This window comes from Ictalurus punctatus, chromosome 26 (assembly GCF_001660625.3).
Source record: "Ictalurus punctatus breed USDA103 chromosome 26, Coco_2.0, whole genome shotgun sequence".
In the NCBI taxonomy this organism is placed as follows: domain Eukaryota; kingdom Metazoa; phylum Chordata; class Actinopteri; order Siluriformes; family Ictaluridae; genus Ictalurus; species Ictalurus punctatus.
The window spans coordinates 19,363,233-19,386,257 of record NC_030441.2 but is presented as its reverse complement, the minus strand read 5'-3'; the positions used below and the strand labels follow the sequence as shown (position 1 = coordinate 19,386,257).

The following is a 23,025-nucleotide window of genomic DNA, read 5'->3' as shown; positions in this document are numbered from 1 at the left end:
ACTCACACCACTCAAAAACACACTGTACAGTCCGAGGCAGAGGCGGTGAGGGTGTGTACGATAACTAACAGAGCATTTTTTATTTTTATTTTCTGAAGTGAAGTTTGAGAGTCGGGACTTAGAATGAAGATCCTCCTCATCTTCACCTTCTGCCTGATTATAGGTAAGTAAAAGCACTTCACAATAAATCAGCAGTATCAGTGTTCAGTATCTGTGTCACATTAAAGCCTCGTACTGATGGACATTTAGCTCAGAACTTTTATAGACGGGTTCCAGTGTTTAAACTAGTGAAGTTCTCAGGGGTGCTGAGACCTCCTGGTTATCTTCAAAAGCACACAGAGGAGGTTCCACTTCATTCTGCAGGAGGAAACGTAGATGTTCACGTGACCTACACAGGGGAACATTCTCTCTACGTGTTTTCATCGTAAAATAGACTTTGAAGAGGTTTTGTATCTGTATATTAGCTGAAGAACAGTCCTTAACTACACATGTTGTGTTTAAAGATCAGGGCTAATGCTTCATCAGTGCAGTCGACCTGCAGCGTCATCTCTCTTGTTCCTGCGGTTAAACACTGAATATGAGTTTAGTATTTTCTACCGAGTGTAGCCGAGAGCAGATAGCCCTGATGTACCACATGTATGAGTTAGATTATTAGTCTGAGTGTTATTTAAAACATCTGCATTGGTTATTGCAGATCATACCACAGTACACACACACACACACACACACACACACACACACACACACCATTTGTAGATCCTTCACAGACTTATTATATTGTGCTGCATCTATGTATATCTTTTGTACCTGGTTCTCCTCTTACACGTGTCCCAATGTTTACACTTTAATATTCCTGGATACTGAGCTTCGTTCTGGTTTTATATGTTGCACCATCGTCCTGGATCATATTTCATTCCACCGTATATTATTCTCCAGCTGGTTCTGATGCTGTAACTACAGTAACTGGATACAGAGGAAGATCAGTTCAGATTAAATGCCCCTACGGATCTGGATATGAAGAATACAAGAAGTATCTCTGCAGAGGTAAATGTTCCTATGAAGAAGTTCTTGTTCATTCTGGATCTCCTGCTAAAGACACCAGATTCTCTCTGTATGACAACACAACAGCCAAAGTCTTCACCGTCACCATCACTGATCTGAGAACAGAGGATGGAAACACTTACTGGTGTGTGATAGAGCGGACAGGGTATGATCTTTACACAGAGCTTCTACTGCTGGTTAAAACGGGTGAGTTACACAGAGGAGACTAAAATAATCACACATTAATTCATTGATTATGAACACATTGAGATCGAGAGATTATTAAACCAGCATGTACAATGTAGAACAGAACTCATTTACGAAGTTTGTAAACTCAGATTGATAAACGAGACTCAACGCCTGAATCTTTAATCTGAACTGTCTGGAATTTAAAAATGGACTGTTTCCAATCTTTCAGATGATCCTGCCATCACTGTCTCACACTCCACACACACCACACACTCCGCTTCAACACAATCTGCTTCAACACACTCCGCTTCAACACAGTCTGCTTCAACACAGTCTGCTTCAACACACTCCATGAGTCCATCAGTGCCTGCTGAGATCACACATTCAACAACAGGTATGAAGATTTTGTCTGATCTCTTCATCACATTTCTCTCACATCATACAACATGTCTCGCTTTATTTCAGCAAATCCACTAAATGATGCTAACCATCCAACCGTCGCTCCCTCACCTCAGGGTATGTACAATATCACATGTTATTCGAGCCTTTATTTAAATTCTTCTACAGGAGACAGAACACAGATCAAACCACCACAGGACAGATGACATCAGCTCTAGGGGTGTAAATGTTTTAAGCATTTGGTACGAGCCCAGCATGTTGGTTTAGATATTCTGGCCTCATGACAGTTTTTTAAATTTTAGTGTTCCAGCTTGTAACAGACAGAACTTGCTGATTTGATATCCAGCCTGCTGCTTTCCTTAAAAATAAAGTTAGTGATCTATGTATATCCCGTGTAGTTGACTGTTTTCAGGTCATTAATGTCCACCTCTGTAATATTAATAAACTCCTCCCAGTCGGTTAACGTTAACGGATTTGAGGTGTTCAGTCCACTTCTAAACAAACGCTACAGTAGTTTTAATGCAGTGAGGAAACTGAATCAACTCCAGTAGGAACTGAATCAAACATGCCATGTTCCAGCATTTTCTGTAGATGTGAGATGCTAAACTGAGTCACGAGGCACAAACCATTCCAAAGAACAGAGCTGTAGCGCTGCAGAAACGCCATCTGTACAGGAAATTCAAACTGATCAACAAAGAGAGAGAAATATTAGTTCCTATGTGACCAAAAATTCCAGTTTCAGCCACATCAAGAGTCTGAACCCACAACGCCAATCACATCATCTACATCTTCAGTTTCACTTCACACACACCAACCGAGACCATCTAAATGATCAGAATATGGTTTAAATTTGACTTTCACGTTATGATTGTGTTTCCCTTCCAGAATTTCCGACTTCCACTGCCATCATCGCAGTGTCTGTGGTTCTAGTTCTGCTTCTCGTTGCCTTTTTATTCGCCGTCGCCCGACAGAGGAAAAAGAGGACACAAGGTACCGCAAACACAAAGTTTTAGTTTCATTCACACAATCACTTAATGTGTTACTAAATTAAGAGTTATCTCTTAAAAAGGTGGAGAGAATGATGAATGAAATATGCATTATATATGTATATATGCACACACACACCAGAGTATATAGTGTATAGTATGTCATTTGGGACACACTACACGAGTTAGCTGGTTAGCAGAGGCTAACAGCTTACACCTGTGCACTGGCTGTACACATACACAACACAAAACCACACATTTAGAACACTCTGTAGAAGATATATACATAAATAATTAATCATACATACAGGGTGTGATCCAGAGGTCCAGATAAAGTGGGTATGGCCCCACGTTTAATGAATAATCGTTTCACAAATCCCGCGTTGACTTCAGCTAGATTTGAGCAGCAGTGTCGGTGAAATGGCGGGAACACAAACGAAGGTCAGAGTTGAACTGGTTTGATATGGTTTTAAAATTAATTCTAACCAGCGACTCTGTACATCCACATCCTGTAGGAGTCTGTGCAAAGCGACCTAACAGCGTCCCCTAGACATGGGACAAGAGAAACCTAACCGTTTTCAGGGCAACGGGAAAGCTGGATAATATGCTAATGTGCTAATATGCTAATGAAACACAAACATAAGGCTCCTGGCGTTCTCCTGACAGAGTGAGGGCGTGACACTGCGCGTGCAATCTAGGTCGACTCTTTGAAATGGAGCGTGTTCATTGGATACGGAGTGAGGAGACGGTGACGTCATTTTGTGATCGTTAACGAGTGCAGATTTTTATTTCAAGCCTGTTTTTTTTTTTTTTTTTTTTTTAAAGAGGCGCTGTTGCTGGTATTTATTATCATTTTATTATTATCATCATATAAATATAGAAAAGTTAATAATTGTAGTGGTCATAGATTAACCATTAAAAATAATAAAATATTTTACACTTATAGAGGAGCACTGGACTTTGGTTGGATTTTTATATAATTTATCATAATGAATAGGTTTCACTCCATTAATCAGGTCATTTATTGATAGTAAAACTAGTTTAAATATTAAATATTTAAGTGCAGCTGGCCATGTTCTGTGTCACTTGTAACGACTAATTTATAAACATTTCTGTCGTCCCCAGTGACATAATCCCCCAAGTGGACAAAAATATACATGCATCAGATATATAAAGACAAAGACCATTTACAACCTGTATTCATTAAATTGTTCTTTATTTCATATTATTATGTCTTTCTTAAAATGGTTAAATGCATTTCCCCCCCAAAGTCTCAGCCTCATCTTCAGCCCAGGCTCCACAAAGCTCCTCAAACCTCCATGTGGTGAGTTGTGCTTTTCCAAAATTATTTTTTTGGTGTAAATAAAACCACAGAAACAAGTGTTTCAGTCACATCTGATGTATTGCACTAAATCACATTACATTAGCTGACTTTCTGTTGAAGTTTGTATATATAACCTGCAAGGTGAATTGACTTTGTGAAGAAAACCCTGTATGTTCTAGGTGAGTATATACAGACACATGTATAGAAATAAAATGGGGGTGTCTCACCCCATGCCAGATCTGAACCCAGGGCTTACTATATAGAAGACCTGAGCAAATTGAGTGAGTCACCACCTGAGTTAGAAAGTGAGTAATTTACCAGTGTGCCACAAGGAGGACGTCTGACTGCTCACTACAGAGAACTAACCAGAAAACAAAAGCTTTTTACTTTCTCCCCAAGAGAAGTAAGCCAAAGGCTCTAAAGAGTGGCTAGGTTGACAAGGCGAGGACAGCCAGGCCCAGAAGAAAGGCTGGCGTACAGAGCCCGTTGTCACGATACCCATACCAACGCAAGACTGAGCATTTTAGCAACTCTTAAGCAGCCTGTAAATAGGCCAGTCACAGGTGGAGTCAGTTGTCATTAATTACCGAGAAGCAGCTCTCGGTCTCCCTCTGGGGGAGGGATATAGTCACTGTCCAGTTTATTAGGAAGTGAACGACTGCACATTCATGCAGTTATATAGTAACTCAGATAATGATAATAATAATGAGTCTTAATTGATCACATATACATTATAGCACAGTGAGATTCTTTTCTTCGTGTACCTCAACATGTCAGGAAGCTGGGGTCAGCCATGATACAGCGCCCCTGGAGCAGAGAGGCTCAGGGCCCAACAGTGGCAGCTTGGTAGTTTAAACCCAAGCTTGAACCCCCAACCTTCCAATCAGTAACCCAGAACCTCAAGCCACCACTACCGTGATGAGCAGAAATAACAGTCATGCAGTATACAGTAATACAGTTCCAGTATTTTACTGTAACACAGTTATTTAATCCAGCTTTTTCTCAGACATGTCCAGAAATATTTTTCATTATGAAAACAATGAACACACACATAAAATAATCCATTAAATCAGTTTCATTGAGCATAAGTCTATTAAGAAATTATATTAAAAATATTATAAATATTAATAAATAAATACTTTTATAATTACTCTCCTTATGTCAGTGTTTCTACCTGGCTGAATTCTCTACCTGAGAATGCTGAAAAAACAATGTGTTAACTATTCTTTGTGGAAATGCAAATTTAAACAGCTTAATGTTTTTTTTTAGTATACAACTTGAACACAGTTATTTCTTGTCCTTCTTCTGCTCAGGTCCCATGTCCTGTCTATGATTATGAGGAGACTAAAGACAGCAGATGTCTTTCTAACACACTTTACTCCACTGCTCAGCTACTCTCAACCCCCTTCGAGTTATATTCCAACATAGGATTACCCACAGTTCCCTCTGATTCTTCACAAAATCTTTATGCGACAGTACAACACCCATCAGATTCTCCTGATCAGGACGTCTACTCCACATCTCAGTTACCCACAATTCTCTCTGATTCCTCAGTCAGTGCTGCTCCACCGTCAGTTATGAAATCTGGTGAAAGTCCAACGTACGCAGCAGTGAGTTTTAACACCAGATCTAATGCTGCAGCTCCACCAGTGATCTACAAGAACGAGAGCAACTCATGTGGCTACGCTACTGTTAATATTAACGGATGTGGCTAGTTAGCATTCATCAGAACGCTAATCATTCCGAGTTATTTGTCATTTGTAGCACGCATTATATTTCTTTATACCACAGTGCTGTTTAGTTCTCAAATCGCATTGGTCAGACAGTGCTGATTTATTTTCTATGAGTACGCTGTTTTATATTTTAATATATATTTTTAACATTTTAAATTGTTGGTGAATTGCTATGGTATGAGAAGAATATAACACCTGGGGCATGCGCTTATGTAAAAATAATCAACTTTGGGGGTGTAACAGTAACTCCACCTCATCACACCACTCTGTCACATTAGTATAACAGTAACACACACACTGTTTATTTCTTACTTTTTATATAATCCTCCTATTTATGTATTGTGATGTGTTTAAGTTGCAGCATTATACTCCAAGTTTCACCAGTTTCAAGGTGTTTAACATGTTTAGTTAATTCCCATTAAGGTGTTTACTCTTCCTCTCGAACCTTGTGTATATCAGTGTGTATGGCTTCTTTCACTTTTGTTGAGCAATATTGTATATAGGTTATAGATTATAAATCAAGATATTTCTATCAGGAAGTGGAATAACTTATTTATTATATTTATTATTTCTGTATTTGCTTTTGTTGCTATTTTTTGTTTTCTATAACTATCAATAAAATAATATTTACTATTTTAACATAATACCAAACTGTAATAAACGGTGTGATTCCTTTCATTATATTATGATTCTGTGGGTGCAATAATGAAGAAAAAGAAAGAAAGAATTATAAACAATTACAAATGTGTGATGAAAGGGTTAGGTTTCGAAAATTCAGTGACCAGTGACGGGTATTCGCTTTATTTATTTTTACACTAAAGGTGGAACTGAATATGAATACATTATTGAATGTGTTCTAAACATTTACAACATATCTGCATAGCAGCACTGTGTACTAGCTTTGTAGTGGATTATGAGAGTGTGTCCAGCGATCTTTTCTGATATTTCTGTAATGTAAGAAACCCAAATATTAAGTAAATCTGAAAATGTTTTTTGTTGGCTATTTTCTTCTCTCAGTTTAAATGGTACACATATTCATTTGAGAAGCTATGTTTACTGCGGGGCTTTTCTCACTCACCTTGCTGTTTAGCTCAGATTCTCTGTGAACCTCAAAGAGCAGTTTCTCCAGCTCCATCACTCTGTCCTCCAGGTTCAGCACATAGAGCTCCTCGCTGTGAGCTCCAGCGTGTCCTTTTGTCCATCAGAAGAATTCAGAAAACCTGAAGAGACAATCTGCACCGAGTCTAAACGCAAAAGCACAAACGTCACTGACCTTGAGCGAGTGGTTGGAATGAAAACCTGCACCCACACCAGCCCTTTCCGGATATGATTGGACACGACTGCTCTACACTTATTAGCCTGAGTTAGCAGACTCTAGCCTGATTGGCCCATATAAAATGTCATTAATTTCTGTCTTATACTATAGTACAGTATTTCTTTTTTCAGTGAAGTCCGACTTGAATCCACCCAGAACTCATCTGAGCAAAATCATGATGCATCAAGTCCCATCAACTCATTTACCACACACTCAACGTCAAGAGTAATAATAATATAAACGCGTAAAATATTATAGATCTGTCATTTTATTCAAGATAGAAAGAAGAATAAGGAGAAGAGGAAGAAGTGAAGAAGATTTTCACTCTGATCCTGACAGCACTGGAGCAAAAACATTCACCTGCTGCTTTCCTCCTCGCCTACAAACACTGCACAGTGTAATTCCTCCTGCTCCTGGGCTGGAATTAAAGCTGCAGTACTCAACGTTTGCCTCTCTGTCGCCATCTGAAGTTGAAACATAAAATTGCAATTTACTTGCTGAGTTTTTGTGGTGGTGGTGTTGTTGTTGTTTTTTTTCTGATGATTTGAGGAACACTTATCAGAGTTACCAAGTCCGATTAGAATATGCAACTTTGGGCTTCTTATTTTCTGAACTCGCCTGAAAAAAAACATCATGGATCACGGGTTGCGTTGTTTTAGGTTTGTTTTAAAAAAATATGGTTGTTTGTTAGGAAAATCTGACGAGATATTTCAGTTTTTTACATTTATGGTCGTTATTTTCTGTATTGTAAATAGAGCTACAACAACTAATCGATAAAATCAATAATAATCGATTATGAAAATCGTTGTGAATGAATCTCATTATGGATTAGTTGGTCTACGTGCAGAACGACGTGCATTTACTCATTAAGTGTTTTGCAGGATAAGTCTGTTTGTGACTATAACGAGTATGTGAAATTGTTAGTCAGCGACCTCCAGTCTGCCATGACATTAGCGCAAAAGAATTCTGTTGTGGAGCAAAGACACCAGTCCAGCCAGTACAACAAAAGAGTTAAAGGCCTACCTCTAGCCGTTGGTGACCAAGTGCTTGTGGGTAACAAGGGTTGTAGAGGGAAACGAAAGCTTGCTGACAAATGAGAGACAGTCATGTACACTGTTGTTGCCTCAAAGGCTTCCATACACGTCTACAAGATCCGTGACAGGACTGGTAATGAGAGAATAGTGCATCGGAATGTTCTTCTACAAGTGAACTTCCTCCCTTTGCCTAAAACAGAAATTGTTAGTTTTGGTTATGGGGATGCTGAAACACTTACCTGCAGTGTACCTTCACAGATGTCTGATGCAGCACGCTGTTTTGGTATAATTGGGCAGACACGCAGTGATGAGTCCTCCAATGTTGCAGAGACTGCGTCTGCAGAACACGCAGATTATGGGCAGGATGAGGCTGAGGCACTCTCACATGCAGGCTCTATGTCAAACATCTCCAATGTGGCTACTTGCGATGATGACTGCACTTCATCGTGGGTGCATTCTCAGTTGCCCAATCAAAAGCAGTCAAATGCACAAGTTGCTGTTCCAGTGACTGATGATAATGCTGTGGCTGGTGCTGGTGCTAGCCATTCATCCCAAAATCCTGTCTCTACCAGTGTACCCTGTAGGCAAGATCCTGTAGCTGATTTCAATACAGATGATCATTTCACTAGCAGGTTTGGGAGAGTCATCAAACCAGTATACAGACTTATTGAATCTATGGTTCAACTTGAAACCCTGTTAGGTTTGGATTCTGGGTCTTAAGTTATTCGTGTCTGAATTCAGTTTGTCTACAGGTACATGTGGTTTTTGAAACTTGCCTTGTTCATTTGTTTTTTTCTACTGGAAACTTGCCTTAATTGAGTGCTTGGTGTAAGTATTTGAGGTGTAATGGGCACCTTAATATGGTCGATAGAATGTGTTGAAACTTGGCCAATTTCAAACCATTTTTATCCTTTCATCGGGTAGCTTTCAATGCTGACTGTCTTCACTGATTGCTTTGTGTGTGGACCGTATACTTATGACCTGTGTGCAAATTTTTCCAGTGTTCTCCAAATTTTGTGTAATTCTAGGGTGGTGACTGTAACGGGTAGGGAAGATATTCCATACATTTAAAGTGTAAATTACACAAAAGGAAATGTGTACCTGATGTAGCTGTCTACTTGTGTGAGTACTTTCCCTTTTAATTGTCATGATGTCATTGGTCTGTGTAATTTACTGTTTTGGCTCCTCCTCTTCCCTTTTGCATTATGATTGGATGGGAGAGGTAGGTTTAATTTTGAGTTCTCAATAATCCTGTTTCATCTTTATTTAAATCATCATTTATATAATTATGTACTCATTTTGATTTGTGTGTATAATGTTATTTTATTTACTTGTGTGATTATTTTTGTGTTATACCTTTCTTTTTGAGTAATTTTTTTGTATTTATTTATAAAATGTGTTGAGAGCACATGGTGACCATTGCACATCATGTTTTTTTTGTAGAGCACAGTTTAAGGGCGATTCACTCAGGGAGACTGCTTGTTTGTGTCATCAGAATAAATGAAGAGTCGACCCAGTTGCTGTCCGCCTTTTTTTTTTTTTTGGATAAAATAAAACACACAACGCAGACTACAACCAGTTACATAAGCAACAACAACAAAACCCTGTAGTGTACAATAACTCACCACAGACAGAGAGAAAAAAAACCACACGTGACATCACAGTTTACATTCAGTTCACACGTCCACTAATAACTAGTTTAGTTTCAGAAAGATCTGTTTAATGTGAAAGCATTTTTACAGAGACTGTACTCGGCATTTCACACAGACACTTCCTGTGTGGTTTTCTGTCCCCAGCCCTAAATAGGAAGTGGACGTTGCTAAACACACTGTACAGTCCGAGGCAGAGGCGGTGAGGGTGTGTACGATAACTAACAGAGCATTTTTGATTTTTATTTTCTGAAGTGAAGTTTGAGAGTCGGGACTTAGAATGAAGATCCTCCTCATCTTCACCTTCTGCCTGATTATAGGTAAGTAAAAGCACTTCACAATAAATCAGCAGTATCAGTGTTCAGTATCTGTGTCACATTAAAGCCTCGTACTGATGGACATTTAGCACAGAACTTTTATAGACGGGTTCCAGTGTTTAAACTAGTGAAGTTCTCAGGGGTGCTGAGACCTCCTGGTTATCTTCAAAAGCACACAGAGGAGGTTCCACTTCATTCTGCAGGAGGAAACGTAGATGATCACGTGACCTACACAGGGGAACATTCTCTCTACGTGTTTTCATCGTAAAATAGACTTTGAAGAGGTTTTGTATCTGTATATTAGCTGAAGAACAGTCCTTAACTACACATGATGTGTTTAAAGATCAGGGCTAATGCTTCATCAGTGCAGTCGACCTGCAGCGTCATCTCTCTTGTTCCTGCGGTTAAACACTGAATATGAGTTTAGTATTTTCTACCGAGTGTAGCCGAGAGCAGATAGCCCTGATGTACCACATGTATGAGTTATATTATTAGTCTGAGTGTTATTTAAAACATCTGCATTGGTTATTGCAAATTATACCACAGTACACGCACACACACACACACACACACACACACACACACACACACACACACACATTGTGCTGCATCTATGTATATCTTTTGTACCTGGTTCTTCTCTTACACGTGTCCCAATGTTTACACTTTAATATTCCTGGATACTGAGCTTCGTTCAGGTTTTATATGTTGCACCATCGTCCTGGATCATATTTCATTCCACCGTATATTATTCTCCAGCTGGTTCTGATGCTGTAACTACAGTAACTGGATACAGAGGAAGATCAGTTCAGATTAAATGCCCCTACGGATCTGGATATGAAGAATACAAGAAGTATCTCTGCAGAGGTGAATGTCCCCGTGTGGGGTATAATGATGTTCCTGTTCGTTCTGGATCTCCTGCTAAAGACACCAGATTCTCTCTGTATGACAACACAACAGCCAAAGTCTTCACCGTCACCATCACTGATCTGAGAACAGAGGATGGAAACACTTACTGGTGTGGAATAGAGCGGACAGGGTATGATAGTTACACAGAGCTTCTACTGCTGGTTAAAACGGGTGAGTTACACAGAGGAGACTAAAATAATCTCACACATTAATTCATTGATTCTGAACACATTGAGATCGAGAGATTATTAAACCAGCATGTACAATGTAGAACAGACCTCATTTACGAAGTTTATAAACTCAGATTGATAAACGAGACTCAACACCTGGATCTTTAATCTGAACTGTCTGGAATTTAAAAATGGACTGTTTCCATTCTTTCAGAAGATCCTGCCATCACTGTCTCACACACCACACCCCCCCCCGCTTCAACACAGTCCATAAGTGCCTGCCGAGATCACACATTCAACAACAGCTATGAAGATTTTGTCTGATCTCTTCATCACATTTCTCTCACATCATACAACATGTCTCGCTTTATTTCAGCAAATCCACTAAATGATGCTAACCATCCAACCGTCGCTCCCTCACCTCAGGGTATGTACAATATTACGTTATTCGAGCCTTTATTTAAATTATTGTACAGGAGACAGAGAACACAGATCAAACCACCACAGGACAGATGACATCAGCTCTAGGGGTGTAAATGTTTTAAGCATTTGGTACGAGCCCAGCATGTTGGTTTAGATATTCTGGCCTCATGAGAGTGTTTTAAATTTTAGTGCTCCAGCTTGTAACAGACAGAACTTGCTGATTTGATATCCAGCCTGCTGCTTTCCTTAAAAATAAAGTTAGTGATCTATGTATATCCCGTGTAGTTGACTGTTTTCAGGTCATTAATGTCCACCTCTATAATATTAATAAACTCCTAGTCGGTTAACGTTAACGGATTTGAGGTGTTCAGTCCACTTCTAAACAAACTGTACAGTGGTTTTAATGCAGTGAGGAAACTGAATCAACTCCAGTAGGAACTGAATCAAACATGCCATGTTCCAGCATTTTCTGTAGATGTGAGATGCTAAACTGAGCCATGTGCTTTGAACTATTCCAAAGAACAGAGCTGTAGCGCTGCAGGAATGCCACCTGCACAGGAAATTCAAACTGATCAACAATAAGAAAAACACTAGATGCAATACACAAAACTTTTTATGAGGAAAGTTTCAGTTTTTCAGCCAATGTTTTGTTTTTTTGTCACGAAACCTTAATTTTTCGAATACACAGAAAAATGAAGTCGTGATTCATGAGCAAACACAGAAAAAAACAATAACGCATGGCTGCTTAGGACTTTTTTAAGGGGGAGAATCCTGACACACCTACATTTTATCCATTCATGCTACTTCTGTCCTCTCCTCTCAGGCTGTTAAATTAACATTTAAACTTTGAATATTCATCAAAGTTAATATAAAAATTCTCATTCGAATGCAAAAACTGTGCATTTGATTTGAAGATGTGTAGCAAGCACTAGCATCTTTCTAAATAAAACACTGGTGAAAAAACACATGCAAGATACTAACAATGCACTAAGAGTGTTTTTTGAAGAAGAAAAATCTAGAAAGAACAGGTCTAGTGTTTCAAATAATCCAGTCAGAGTTAAATAATGCGGGGGATTGAACTGCTTAAGCTGTGTGAGCTGAAACTGAAGTGTTAATGAACAGTGGGAAACTGAAGCGCTTTACTAGCGGGTTAATTAAAGCTGCAGTACTGAACTTTTGCCTCTCTATCGCCATCTCTGTTTGAAATTTCAATTTGCAAGTCACTTGTGGAGTTATTTATTTTATACTAGTTGTGCTTTGGCACTGCTCCTCTGTGCGGGTGAATCTGATGGTTGAGGAATACTTATCAGAGTTACCAAGTAGGAAGTTGCCTGAAAAAAATAAAATCATGGGTGACTGGTTGTGTGTTTTTTTTTCTTTTTTTTTTAAAGGTTGCTTGTTAGGAAAATCTGACAAGAGACTTTGCTTTTTTAAATTTATGGTCGTTATTTTCTGTATTATAAATAACTTATTCTAATATTTTGAGATACTGGACTTTTGATTTCCATGATCTGTAAGCCGTAATCATCAAGATAAAAGCAAAAAAGGCTTGAAATATTTCACTTTATGTAATGAATCTAGAAAGTTCCACTTTTTTAATTAAATTACGGAAAAAAAATTACTTTTCCATAATATTCTAATTTATTGAGATGCACCTGTGTTATACACACACACACACACACACACACACACACACTGTATTTATAGGCTATAAATACAGTGTGTGTGTGTGTGTATTTATAGGCTATAAATCTAGTGACACTGTCCACTCCCACATGGCCACCTCACCCCAATCTATCTTCTTCTTCTAGACCCCCCCACTACACACCATGTATTTTAAGATCCATGTCTATTACAATGTTGTTTATGTGGTTTAAACGTTTATATTCTGTGTTAAACATTTATGTCCAGGTATAAATAACTACATCATGATCAGTACAGGTGCAGTGTTGTTGCCTGTTGGTGTGATTATAGCGATCTACTGCAAAATACATCGTCAAGGTAAAACTCACTTTAAATGTATGTTTCTGATTGATTTATGGTGTTTTAATCTCACCCAGAACAACTGGACACACCTGTAAATTAAACTAAAGTCTTTGTTATAATCTCAGTGCTTCATTTAATACACTGGAGTACACGAAACTCGTCACTGACTCAATACTCAGACTGCACTGTATATTTACTTTATATTAAATTAATCTTTGTTGCCCTTCTCATCTCTCTGCAGGCTCTGAAACAGTGACACGATCTTCCACAGAGGTACAGGCCAATGATTTGCTTCAATGTTTTACTTTCACAAAATACTTTACTTATACACATTTAAATGATTTCTGTTTTCCATTTCAGGCAAATGGAGATTATGAAAATGACCAGAATTTACCTCCTCTCCAAGCGAAACAACAAGCCGATTTACCCGAATCTGTCTATCAGAGTCTAGACCTAACCACCAACCAATCAGTCTATCAGAGTCTGACCTTTACTAATAACCAGTAAGATTCAGGATGCCACTGTTCACCATCCAACTGGACTGATCTTAACCCAAAGCTAAATACAACAGTGTTTACCCCCCCCCGGTCCCCCGTTATTCTACCTGGCCTGTGGATTACTCACTTTTAGTTTTTTTTCTTCTTCTTCTTGTTTCTAAATTAAGTTATTTCCTTCACCTTGCAAATGTCATGGTCATCTGATCCCAGGTCTGGATGTAACAATGCTGTACATAAAATTGTTTTCCTTTTGAACACCTTGTCATTTGTGGTTTGTAAAAAAGTTTTGTGATCTAAATGATATTTTCTTTAATCATGTCTTTAACCTTTAGCCTATTTACAAAACACTGTTTTGGCATCTCCATGGTATTTTACTATACATCAACAAAAAAACAAAGAAAAGCATATACTGTACCTTAGTTGCACAGATTCTAATGATATCTGGAATCTCGGACAGGTTTCATTTCATTTTGACTGCCAGCAACAAAACCCCATCACATTTTTAATCTAGTCCAGAAACTCACACCAGTCCTGTGTATTTTGTTTGAAAAGACACACATGCAGTGCTGGATGCTTTGGTGAAGTGTTTAAAATACACTTGCTGTGGTTCACATCAGTTTGCCTACAGACGGTCTTCACTTGGAGTCCTGGAAAGTAAATGAAAGAACACAATCTCACAGGCTGATTAAATGTACATATTCACATAGCATTAGTGCAGTGTTAAAAAAATAAACATAGACAGTCATCCTGCATCAACCCACAAGAGATTTATCACAGAGGAGATGTGGAGAAGATATTTCACTACAGACACCATCCTGAGAAAGAAACACTGTCCAAATAGGGAGGTTTACACGAAGTGTTTGGATCTGGTTCATATGGTCTGTAAGCACAATAATGACTACTGCTGGTTAAAATGTGGTTCATGTTAATCACTTTTATTATCATAATGGTGGACTGAAAAAATAAGTGAGCGTACACCTGTTCGAAACTAGATCCATGCTCATGTCCTTCTTTTGCCCCTTCCTAAATCATCCGTGTGGTTTCTTTGAGTCGAGGTCAGAGCTGCACAGGAATCATGATAATGACAGGAACAATAAACTCCTCTCCAGGGCCTATTCCTTGGCTCTTAGCTGGTCTCCTGGTTTTACAACACTCAAATGGAAAGCATGTAGGTTAGAAAACTTTACGATACATGAGTACGTGAAGGTGTTTCTCAGAGTAGCATCATGATCATCTACAATCCTGTCAAATTCTTCCTCATTCTAATTCTCATTAAGTACCTCTGTACTGTTTCTTGGAGAACATTGCAGTGTTCAGCCATGATTTGTTCCTGTTTCACACCTTGTCCTGTAGAGGGCAGTAGGGGTCTTCTGTCACAGACTTATTAAACAGTTCATGTAAGGTGTATGGTGATGCACTTCACCTCACTAACAATACAGTTAATCCTGGAGTCCGTCTAGTTCACTCAAATAAAAACAAACCATGTATACACAACACTAACTTTAAAAGATATATAAAAGCAACAACAAAACCCTGTAGTGTACAATAACTCACCACAGACGGAGAGAAAAAAAAAACACTTGACATTACAGTTTACATTCAGTACACACGTCCACTAATAACTAGTTTAGTATCAGAAAGATCCGTTTAATATGAAAGCACTTTTACAGAGACTGTACTCGGCATTTCACACAGACACTTCCTGTGTGGTTTTCTGTCCCCAGCCCTAAATAGGAAGTGGACGTTGCTAAACACACTGTACAGTCCGAGGCAGAGGTGGTGAGGGTGTATACGATAACTAACAGAGCATTTTTAATTTTTATTTTCTGAAGTGAAGTTTGAGAGTCGGGACTTAGAATGGAGATCCTCTTCATCTTCACCTTCTGCCTGATTATAGGTAAGTAAAAGCACTTCACAATAAATCAGCAGTATCAGTGTTCAGTATCTGTGTCACATTAAAGCCTCGTACTGATGGACATTTAGCACAGAACTTTTATAGACGGGTTCCAGTGTTTAAACTAGTGAAGTTCTCAGGGGTGCTGAGACCTCCTGGTTATCTTCAAAAGCACACAGAGGAGGTTCCACTTCATTCTGCAGGAGGAAACGTAGATGATCACGTGACCTACACAGGGGAACATTCTCTCTACGTGTTTTCATCGTAAAATAGACTTTGAAGAGGTTTTGTATCTGTATATTAGCTGAAGAACAGTCCTTAACTACACATGATGTGTTTAAAGATCAGGGCTAATGCTTCATCAGTGCAGTCGACCTGCAGCGTCATCTCTCTTGTTCCTGCGGTTAAACACTGAATATGAGTTTAGTATTTTCTACCGAGTGTAGCCGAGAGCAGATAGCCCTGATGTACCACATGTATGAGTTATATTATTAGTCTGAGTGTTATTTAAAACATCTGCATTGGTTATTGCAGATCATACCACAGTACACACACACACATGCCATTTGTAAATCCTTCACAGACGTATTGTATTGTGCTGCATCTATGTATATCTTTTGTACCTGGTTCTTCTCTTACACGTGTCCCAATGTTTACACTTTAATATTCCTGGATACTGAGCTTCGTTCAGGTTTTATATGTTGCACCATCGTCCTGGATCATATTTCATTCCACCGTATATTATTCTCCAGCTGGTTCTGATGCTGTAACTACAGTAACTGGATACAGAGGAAGATCAGTTCAGATTAAATGCCCCTACGGATCTGGATATGAAGAATACAAGAAGTATCTCTGCAGAGGTAAATGTCCCCGTGTGGGGTATAATGATGTTCCTGTTCGTTCTGGATCTCCGGCTAAAGACACCAGATTCTCTCTGTATGACGACACAACAGCCAAAGTCTTCACCGTCACCATCACTGATCTGAGAACAGAGGATGGAAACACTTACTGGTGTGGAATAGAGCAGACAGGGTATGATAGTTACACAGAGCTTCTACTGCTGGTTAAAACGGGTGAGTTACACAGAGGAGACTAAAATAATCTCACACATTAATTCATTGATTATGAACACATTGAGATCGAGAGATTATTAAACCAGCATGTACAATGTAGAACAGACCTCATTTACAAAGTTTATAAACTCAGATTGATAAACGAGACTCAACACCTGGATCTTTAATCTGAACTGTCTGGAATTTAAAAATGGACTGTTTCCATTCTTTCAGATGATCCTGCCATCACTACTGTCTCACACTCCACACACACCACACACTCCGCTTCAACACAGTCTGCTTCAACACACTCCATGAGTCCATCAGTGCCTGCTGAGATCACACATTCAACAACAGGTATGAAGATTTTGTCTGATCTCTTCATCACATTTCTCTCACATCATTCATCATGTCTCGCTTTATTTCAGCAAATCCACTAAATGATGCTAACCATCCAACCGTCGCTCCCTCACCTCAGGGTATGTACAATATTACGTTATTCGAGCCTTTATTTAAATTATTCTACAGGAGACAGAACACAGATCAAACCACCACAGGACAGATGACATCAGCTCTAGGGGTGCAAATGTTTTAAGCATTTGGTACGAGCCCAGCATGTTGGTTTAGATATTCTGGCCTCATGACAGTATTTTAAATTTTAGTGCTCCAGCTTGTAACAGACAGAACTTGCTGATTTGATATCCAGCCTGCTGCTTTCCTTAAAAATAAAGTTAGTGATCTATGTATATCCCGTGTAGTTGACTGTTTTCAGGTCATTAATGTCCACCTCTATAATATTCATAAACTCCTCCCAGTCGGTTAACGTTAACGGATTTGAGGTGTTCAGTCCACTTCTAAATAAACTCTACAGTGGTTTTAATGCAGTGAGGAAACTGAATCAACTCCAGTAGGAACTGAATCAAACATGCCATGTTCCAGCATTTTCTGTAGATGTGAGATGCTAAACTGAGTCATGAGGCACAAACTATTCCAAAGAACAGAGCTGTAGCGCTGCAGAAACGCCACCTGTACAGGAAATTCAAACTGATCAAAAAAATAAGAGAGAAATACTAGATGCAATACAATTTTTATGAGGAAATTCAGTTTTTCAGCCAATTTTTTTCTGGCATGAAAAAATGCAAATATTAGTTCCTATGTGACCAAAAATTCCAGTTTCAGCCACATCAAGAGTCTGAACCCACAACGCCAATCACATCATCTACATCTTCAGTTTCACTTCACACACACCAACCGAGACCATCTAAATGATCAGAATATGGTTTAAATTTGACTTTCACGTTATGATTGTGTTTCCCTTCCAGAATTTCCGACTTCCACTGCCATCATCGCAGTGTCTGTGGTTCTAGTTCTGCTTCTCGTTGCCTTTTTATTCGCCGTCGCCCTACAGAGGAAAAAGAAGACACAAGGTACCGCAAACACACAGTTTTAGTTTCATTCACACAATCACTAAATGTGTTACTAAATTAAGAGTTATCTCTTAAAAAGGTGGAGAGAATGATGAATGAAATATGCATTATATATGTATATATGCACACACACCAGAGTATAGTGTATAGTATGTCATTTGGGACACACTACACGAGTTAGCTGGTTAGCAGAGGCTAACAGCTTACACCTGTGCACTGGCTGTACACATACACAACACAAAACCACACATTTAGAACACTCTGTAGAAGATATATACATAAATAATTAATCATACATACAGGGTGTGATCCAGAGGTCCAGATAAAGTGGGTATGGCCCCATGTTTAATGAATAATCGTTTCACAAATCCCGCGTTGACTTCAGCTAGATTTGAGCAGCAGTGTCGGTGAAATGGCGGGAACACAAACGAAGGTCAGAGTTGAACTGGTTTGATATGGTTTTAAAATTAATTCTAACCAGCGACTCTGTACATCCACATCCTGTAGGAGTCTGTGCAAAGCGACCTAACAGCGTCCCCTAAACATGGGACAAGAGAAACCTAACCGTTTTCAAGGCAACGGGACAGCTGGATAATATGCTAATGTGCTAATGAAACACAAACATAGGGCTCCTGGCGTTCTCCTGACAGAGTGAGGGCGTGACACTGCGCGTGCAATCTAGGTCGACTCTTTGAAATGGAGCGCGTTCATTGGATACGGAGTGATGAGACGGTGACGTCATTTTGTGATCGTTAACGAGTGCATATTTTTATTTCAAGCCTTTTTTTTTTTTTTTTTTTTTTTTTTAGAGGCGCTGTTGCTGGTATTTATTATTATTTTATCATCATAGAAATATAGAAAATTAAATAACTGTAGTGGTCATAGATTAACCATTAAAAATAAAATATTTTACACTTATAGAGGAGCACTGGACTTTGATTGGATTTTTATATAATTTAGCATAATGAATAGGTTTCACTCCATTAATCAGGTCATTTATTGATCGTCAAACTAGTTTAAATATTTAAGTGCAGCTGGCCATGTTCTGTGTCACTTTTAACGACTAATTTATAAACATTTCTGTCGTCCCCTGTGACATAATCCCCCTAGTGGACAAAAATATACATGCATCAGATATATAAAGACAACGACCATTTACAACCTGTATTCATTAAATTGTTCTTTATTTCATATTATTATGTCTTTCTTAAAATGGTTAAATGCACCCCTCCCCACAGTCTCAGCCTCATCTCCAGCCCAGGCCCCACAAAGCTCCTCAAACCTCCATGTGGTGAGTTGTGCTTTTCCAAGATTATTTTTTGGTGTAAATAAAACCACAGAAACAAGTGTTTCAGTCACATCTGATGTATTGCACTAAATCACATTTACATTAGCTGACTTTCTGTTGAAGTTTGTATATATAACCTGCAAGGTGAATTGACTTTGTGAAGAAAACCCTGTATGTTCTAGGTGAGTATATACAGACACATGTATAGAAATAAAATGGGGGTGTCTCACCCCATGCCAGATCTGAACCCAGGGCTTACTATATAGAAGACCTGAGCAAACTGAGTGAGTCACCACCTGAGTTAGAAAGTGAGTAATTTACCAGTGTGCCACAAGGAGGACATCTGACTGCTCACTACAGAGAACCAACCAGAAGAGAACCAGAGAACTAATCAGAGAACTTCTCCCCAAGAGAAGTAAGCCAAAGGCCCTAAAGATTGGCTAGAGTAGGTAGGTTGACAAGGCGAGGACAACCAGGCCAGAAGAAAAGCTAGCGTACAGAGCCCGTTGTCGCGATACCCGTACCAACTTAGTCTTACCCTCACCATGTCAACGCAAGACTGAGCATTTTAGCAACTCTTAAGCAGCCCGTAAATAGCCCAGTCACAGGTGGAGTCAGTTGTCATTAATTACCGAGAAGCAGCTCTCGGTCTCCCTCTGGGGGAGGGATATAGTCACTGTCCAGTGTATTAGGAAGTGAACGCCTGCACATTCATGCAGTTATATAGTAACTCAGATAATGATAATAATAATGAGTCTTAATTGATCACATATACATTACAGCACAGTGAGATTCTTTTCTTCGTGTACCTCAGCATGTCAGGAAAATGGGGTCAGCCATGATACAGCGCCCCTGGAGCAGAGAGGCTCAGGGCCCAACAGTGGCAGCTTGGTAGTTTAAACCCAAGCTTGAACCCCCAACCTTCCAATCAGTAACCCAGAACCTCAAGCCACCACTACTGTGATGAGCAGAAATAACAGTCATGCAGTATACAGTAATACAGTTCCAGTATTTTACTGTAACACAGTTATTTAATCCAGCTTTTTCTCAGACATGTCCAGAAATATTTTTCATTATGAAAACAATGAACACACACACATAAAATAATCCATTAAATCAGTTTCATTGAGCACAAATCTATTAATAAATTATATTAAAAATATTATAAATATTAATAAATAAATACTTTTATAATTAATCTCCTTATGTCAGTGTTTCTACCTGGCTGAATTCTCTACCTGAGAATGCTGAAAAAACAATGTGTTAACTATTCTATGTGGAAATGCAAATTTAAACAGCTTAATGTTTTTTTTTAGTATACAACTTGAACACAGTTATTTCTTGTCCTTCTTCTGCTCAGGTCCCATGTCCTGTCTATGATTATGAGGAGACTAATGACAGCAGATGTCTTTCTAACACACTTTACTCCACTGCTCAGCTACTCTCAACCCCCTCCGAGTTATATTCCAACACAGGATTACCCACAGTTCCCTCTGATTCTTCACAAAATCTTTATGCGACAGTACAACACCCATCAGATTCTCCTGATCAGGACGTCTACTCCACATCTCAGTTACCCACAATTATCTCTGATTCCTCAGTCAGTGCTGCTCCACCGTCAGTTATGAAATCTGGTGAAAGTCCAACGTACGCAGCAGTGAGTTTTAACACCAGATCTAATGCTGCAGCTCCACCAGTGATCTACAAGAACGAGAGCAACTCATGTGACTACGCTACTGTTAATATTAATGGATGTGGCTAGTTAGCATTCATCAGAACGCTAATCATTCCGAGTTATTTGTCATTTGTAGCACGCATTATATTACTTTATACCACAGTGCTGTTTAGTTCTCAAATCGGATTGGTCAGAAGGTGCTGATTCATTTTCTATAAGTACGCTGTTTTATATTTTAATATATATTTTTAACATTTTAAATTGTTGGTGAATTGCTATGGTATGAGAAGAATATAACACCTGGGGCATGCGCTTATGTAAAAATAATCAACTTTGGGGGTGTAACAGTAACTCCACCTCATCACACCACTCTGTCACTTTAGTATAACAGTAACACACACACTGCTTATTTCTTACTTTTTATATAATTCTCCTGCTTATCTACTGTGTTTATTCTTCGTTTATAGTTATACAAACTATTTCGCTATTCCAAGTTTCACCAGTTTCAAGGGATTTATAAAATCTGGGTTCATTAGACTATGTGTACTTATTTCTTGTTAAGGTTTATGTAGCTTTTAATAGTAAAATGTGTGGCATGTTTACACTTCCTCTTGGACATTGGGTATATCTGTGTGTATGGCTTCTTTCACTTTTGTTGATCAATATTGCATATAGGTCATAGATTATATATTACATCTACAAAAAAATTCTTACACACACACACAAAATAGCAGTTGTGGCTTAATGAGAAGAAAAGCTTACATTAGTTTAGTGTCTACTGTATTGGGACCAAAGATTGCTGTAATTACAGTATGTCACTCTCACTCCAGCTCCTAAAACACAGCCATGTGGGTGTTCACTGTTCACATCTCCAATGGGTCATTGCCCTTGTTTTTTTTTTTTTTTTTTTTTTTTTTTTTTTTTTTAAATGCATAGTTGTGAACAGATGCTGTGAGGCTTTTCTCACTCACCTTGCTTTTCCACTCAGACTCTCTGACTACCTCTATGAGCATCTCCTCCAGATTCCTCCTTCTGTCCTCCAGGTTTCTCAGTTTGGACTCTTGAAGTCAGACAATAATTCTTAATACGATATTGTATCTGAGGAGATTCTAACTACCAGGTTAACGCTTATTGCTGTGTTAATGAGTAGTGTGTGAGGTTGTATTGATTGGATTGGGGACATCCAGGTTTTCCAGATCTAATTTACTTGGCACAGATTTGATGTATAACGTTAGCTTGTTATCTGCTAAAAGAATGCTTGCTTATCTCTTCTAATTTGGTTTTCTGCCACAAACGATGTTTTTTAGTCATCAGTGAGAGCTTTTTGAATTGATTTGGTCATTTCAGAGGTTAGTTAGTTAGTTTACTTATGAAAATAATAATCAAACACACCTGCGTGTCATTTTCAAGTAATCCTAAAGGCTTTGGTTAGATGTTTCAGGTGTGTGTGTGATTAGGGATGGAGATCAACTCTGGTTTAGAAGCTAATTTCACACGTTCAGTGGCCTCTTCCAGTATAATGTCTGGTATTTGTGTAAACAAAACAAAATGAATTTGTTTATGTTGTGCTGATGGACTAGGATTGGAGAGAGTGGGTTTTAAATGTAATGAGAATATTTATATATGTGCTGTTTTATGTACAGGTTATTTTACAAGTCACTTCTGTATTACTGTGAAGGGATTTCAGGGACAAGCTTTGTATTTTTAATAATAATAA

At 38.6% G+C, this 23,025-nt stretch overlaps 3 protein-coding genes and 1 long non-coding RNA gene across 10 annotated transcripts; 3 read left to right on the top strand and 1 right to left on the bottom strand.

The window, feature by feature from the left end:
* Window positions 1-2: 2 nt before the first annotated feature.
* Window positions 3-6,638, top strand: LOC108258787 (CMRF35-like molecule 9). Of its 3 annotated transcripts, XM_017457700.3 has the most exons (8): window positions 3-163; window positions 937-1,044; window positions 1,129-1,248; window positions 1,460-1,624; window positions 1,696-1,746; window positions 2,515-2,619; window positions 3,887-3,939; window positions 5,253-6,638. In XM_017457700.3, the coding sequence occupies exons 1-8, from the start codon at window positions 124-126 to the stop codon at window positions 5,652-5,654; spliced, it is 1,044 nt and encodes a 347-aa protein (XP_017313189.1). In that variant the 5' UTR covers window positions 3-123; the 3' UTR covers window positions 5,655-6,638. The 3 variants fall into 3 exon arrangements, with proteins under 3 accessions (XP_017313189.1, XP_053531938.1, XP_053531939.1); XM_053675963.1 differs by having other exon boundaries at window positions 937-1,248; window positions 5,253-6,637; XM_053675964.1 differs by lacking the exon at window positions 1,696-1,746 and having other exon boundaries at window positions 937-1,248; window positions 5,253-6,636.
* Window positions 6,639-9,770: 3,132 nt separating this feature from the next.
* On the top strand, window positions 9,771-14,076 carry LOC128628643 (CMRF35-like molecule 7). 2 transcript variants are annotated; one of them, XM_017457754.3, is made up of 6 exons: window positions 9,771-9,990; window positions 10,747-11,067; window positions 11,443-11,493; window positions 13,431-13,490; window positions 13,717-13,748; window positions 13,836-14,076. In XM_017457754.3, the coding sequence occupies exons 1-6, from the start codon at window positions 9,951-9,953 to the stop codon at window positions 13,980-13,982; spliced, it is 651 nt and encodes a 216-aa protein (XP_017313243.1). In that variant the 5' UTR covers window positions 9,771-9,950; the 3' UTR covers window positions 13,983-14,076. The 2 variants fall into 2 exon arrangements, with proteins under 2 accessions (XP_017313243.1, XP_017313242.1); XM_017457753.3 differs by having other exon boundaries at window positions 13,401-13,490.
* Window positions 14,077-14,218: 142 nt separating this feature from the next.
* Window positions 14,219-19,117, bottom strand: LOC108258828 (uncharacterized). Of its 3 annotated transcripts, XR_008393475.1 has the most exons (7): window positions 18,646-19,117; window positions 18,217-18,320; window positions 16,490-16,848; window positions 15,253-15,319; window positions 14,951-15,124; window positions 14,734-14,852; window positions 14,219-14,619 (listed from the first exon to the last, which is right to left on the bottom strand). It is a non-coding gene; the product is annotated as an uncharacterized LOC108258828 (long non-coding RNA). The 3 variants fall into 3 exon arrangements; XR_001810743.3 differs by having other exon boundaries at window positions 14,951-15,319; XR_008393476.1 differs by lacking the exon at window positions 15,253-15,319.
* LOC108258785 (CMRF35-like molecule 9) lies at window positions 15,700-21,917 on the top strand. Of its 2 annotated transcripts, XM_017457696.3 has the most exons (7): window positions 15,700-15,869; window positions 16,619-16,939; window positions 17,153-17,275; window positions 17,347-17,397; window positions 18,241-18,345; window positions 19,584-19,636; window positions 20,994-21,917. In XM_017457696.3, the coding sequence occupies exons 1-7, from the start codon at window positions 15,830-15,832 to the stop codon at window positions 21,393-21,395; spliced, it is 1,095 nt and encodes a 364-aa protein (XP_017313185.1). In that variant the 5' UTR covers window positions 15,700-15,829; the 3' UTR covers window positions 21,396-21,917. The 2 variants fall into 2 exon arrangements, with proteins under 2 accessions (XP_017313185.1, XP_053531940.1); XM_053675965.1 differs by lacking the exon at window positions 17,347-17,397.
* The last annotated feature ends 1,108 nt before the right edge of the window (window positions 21,918-23,025 follow it).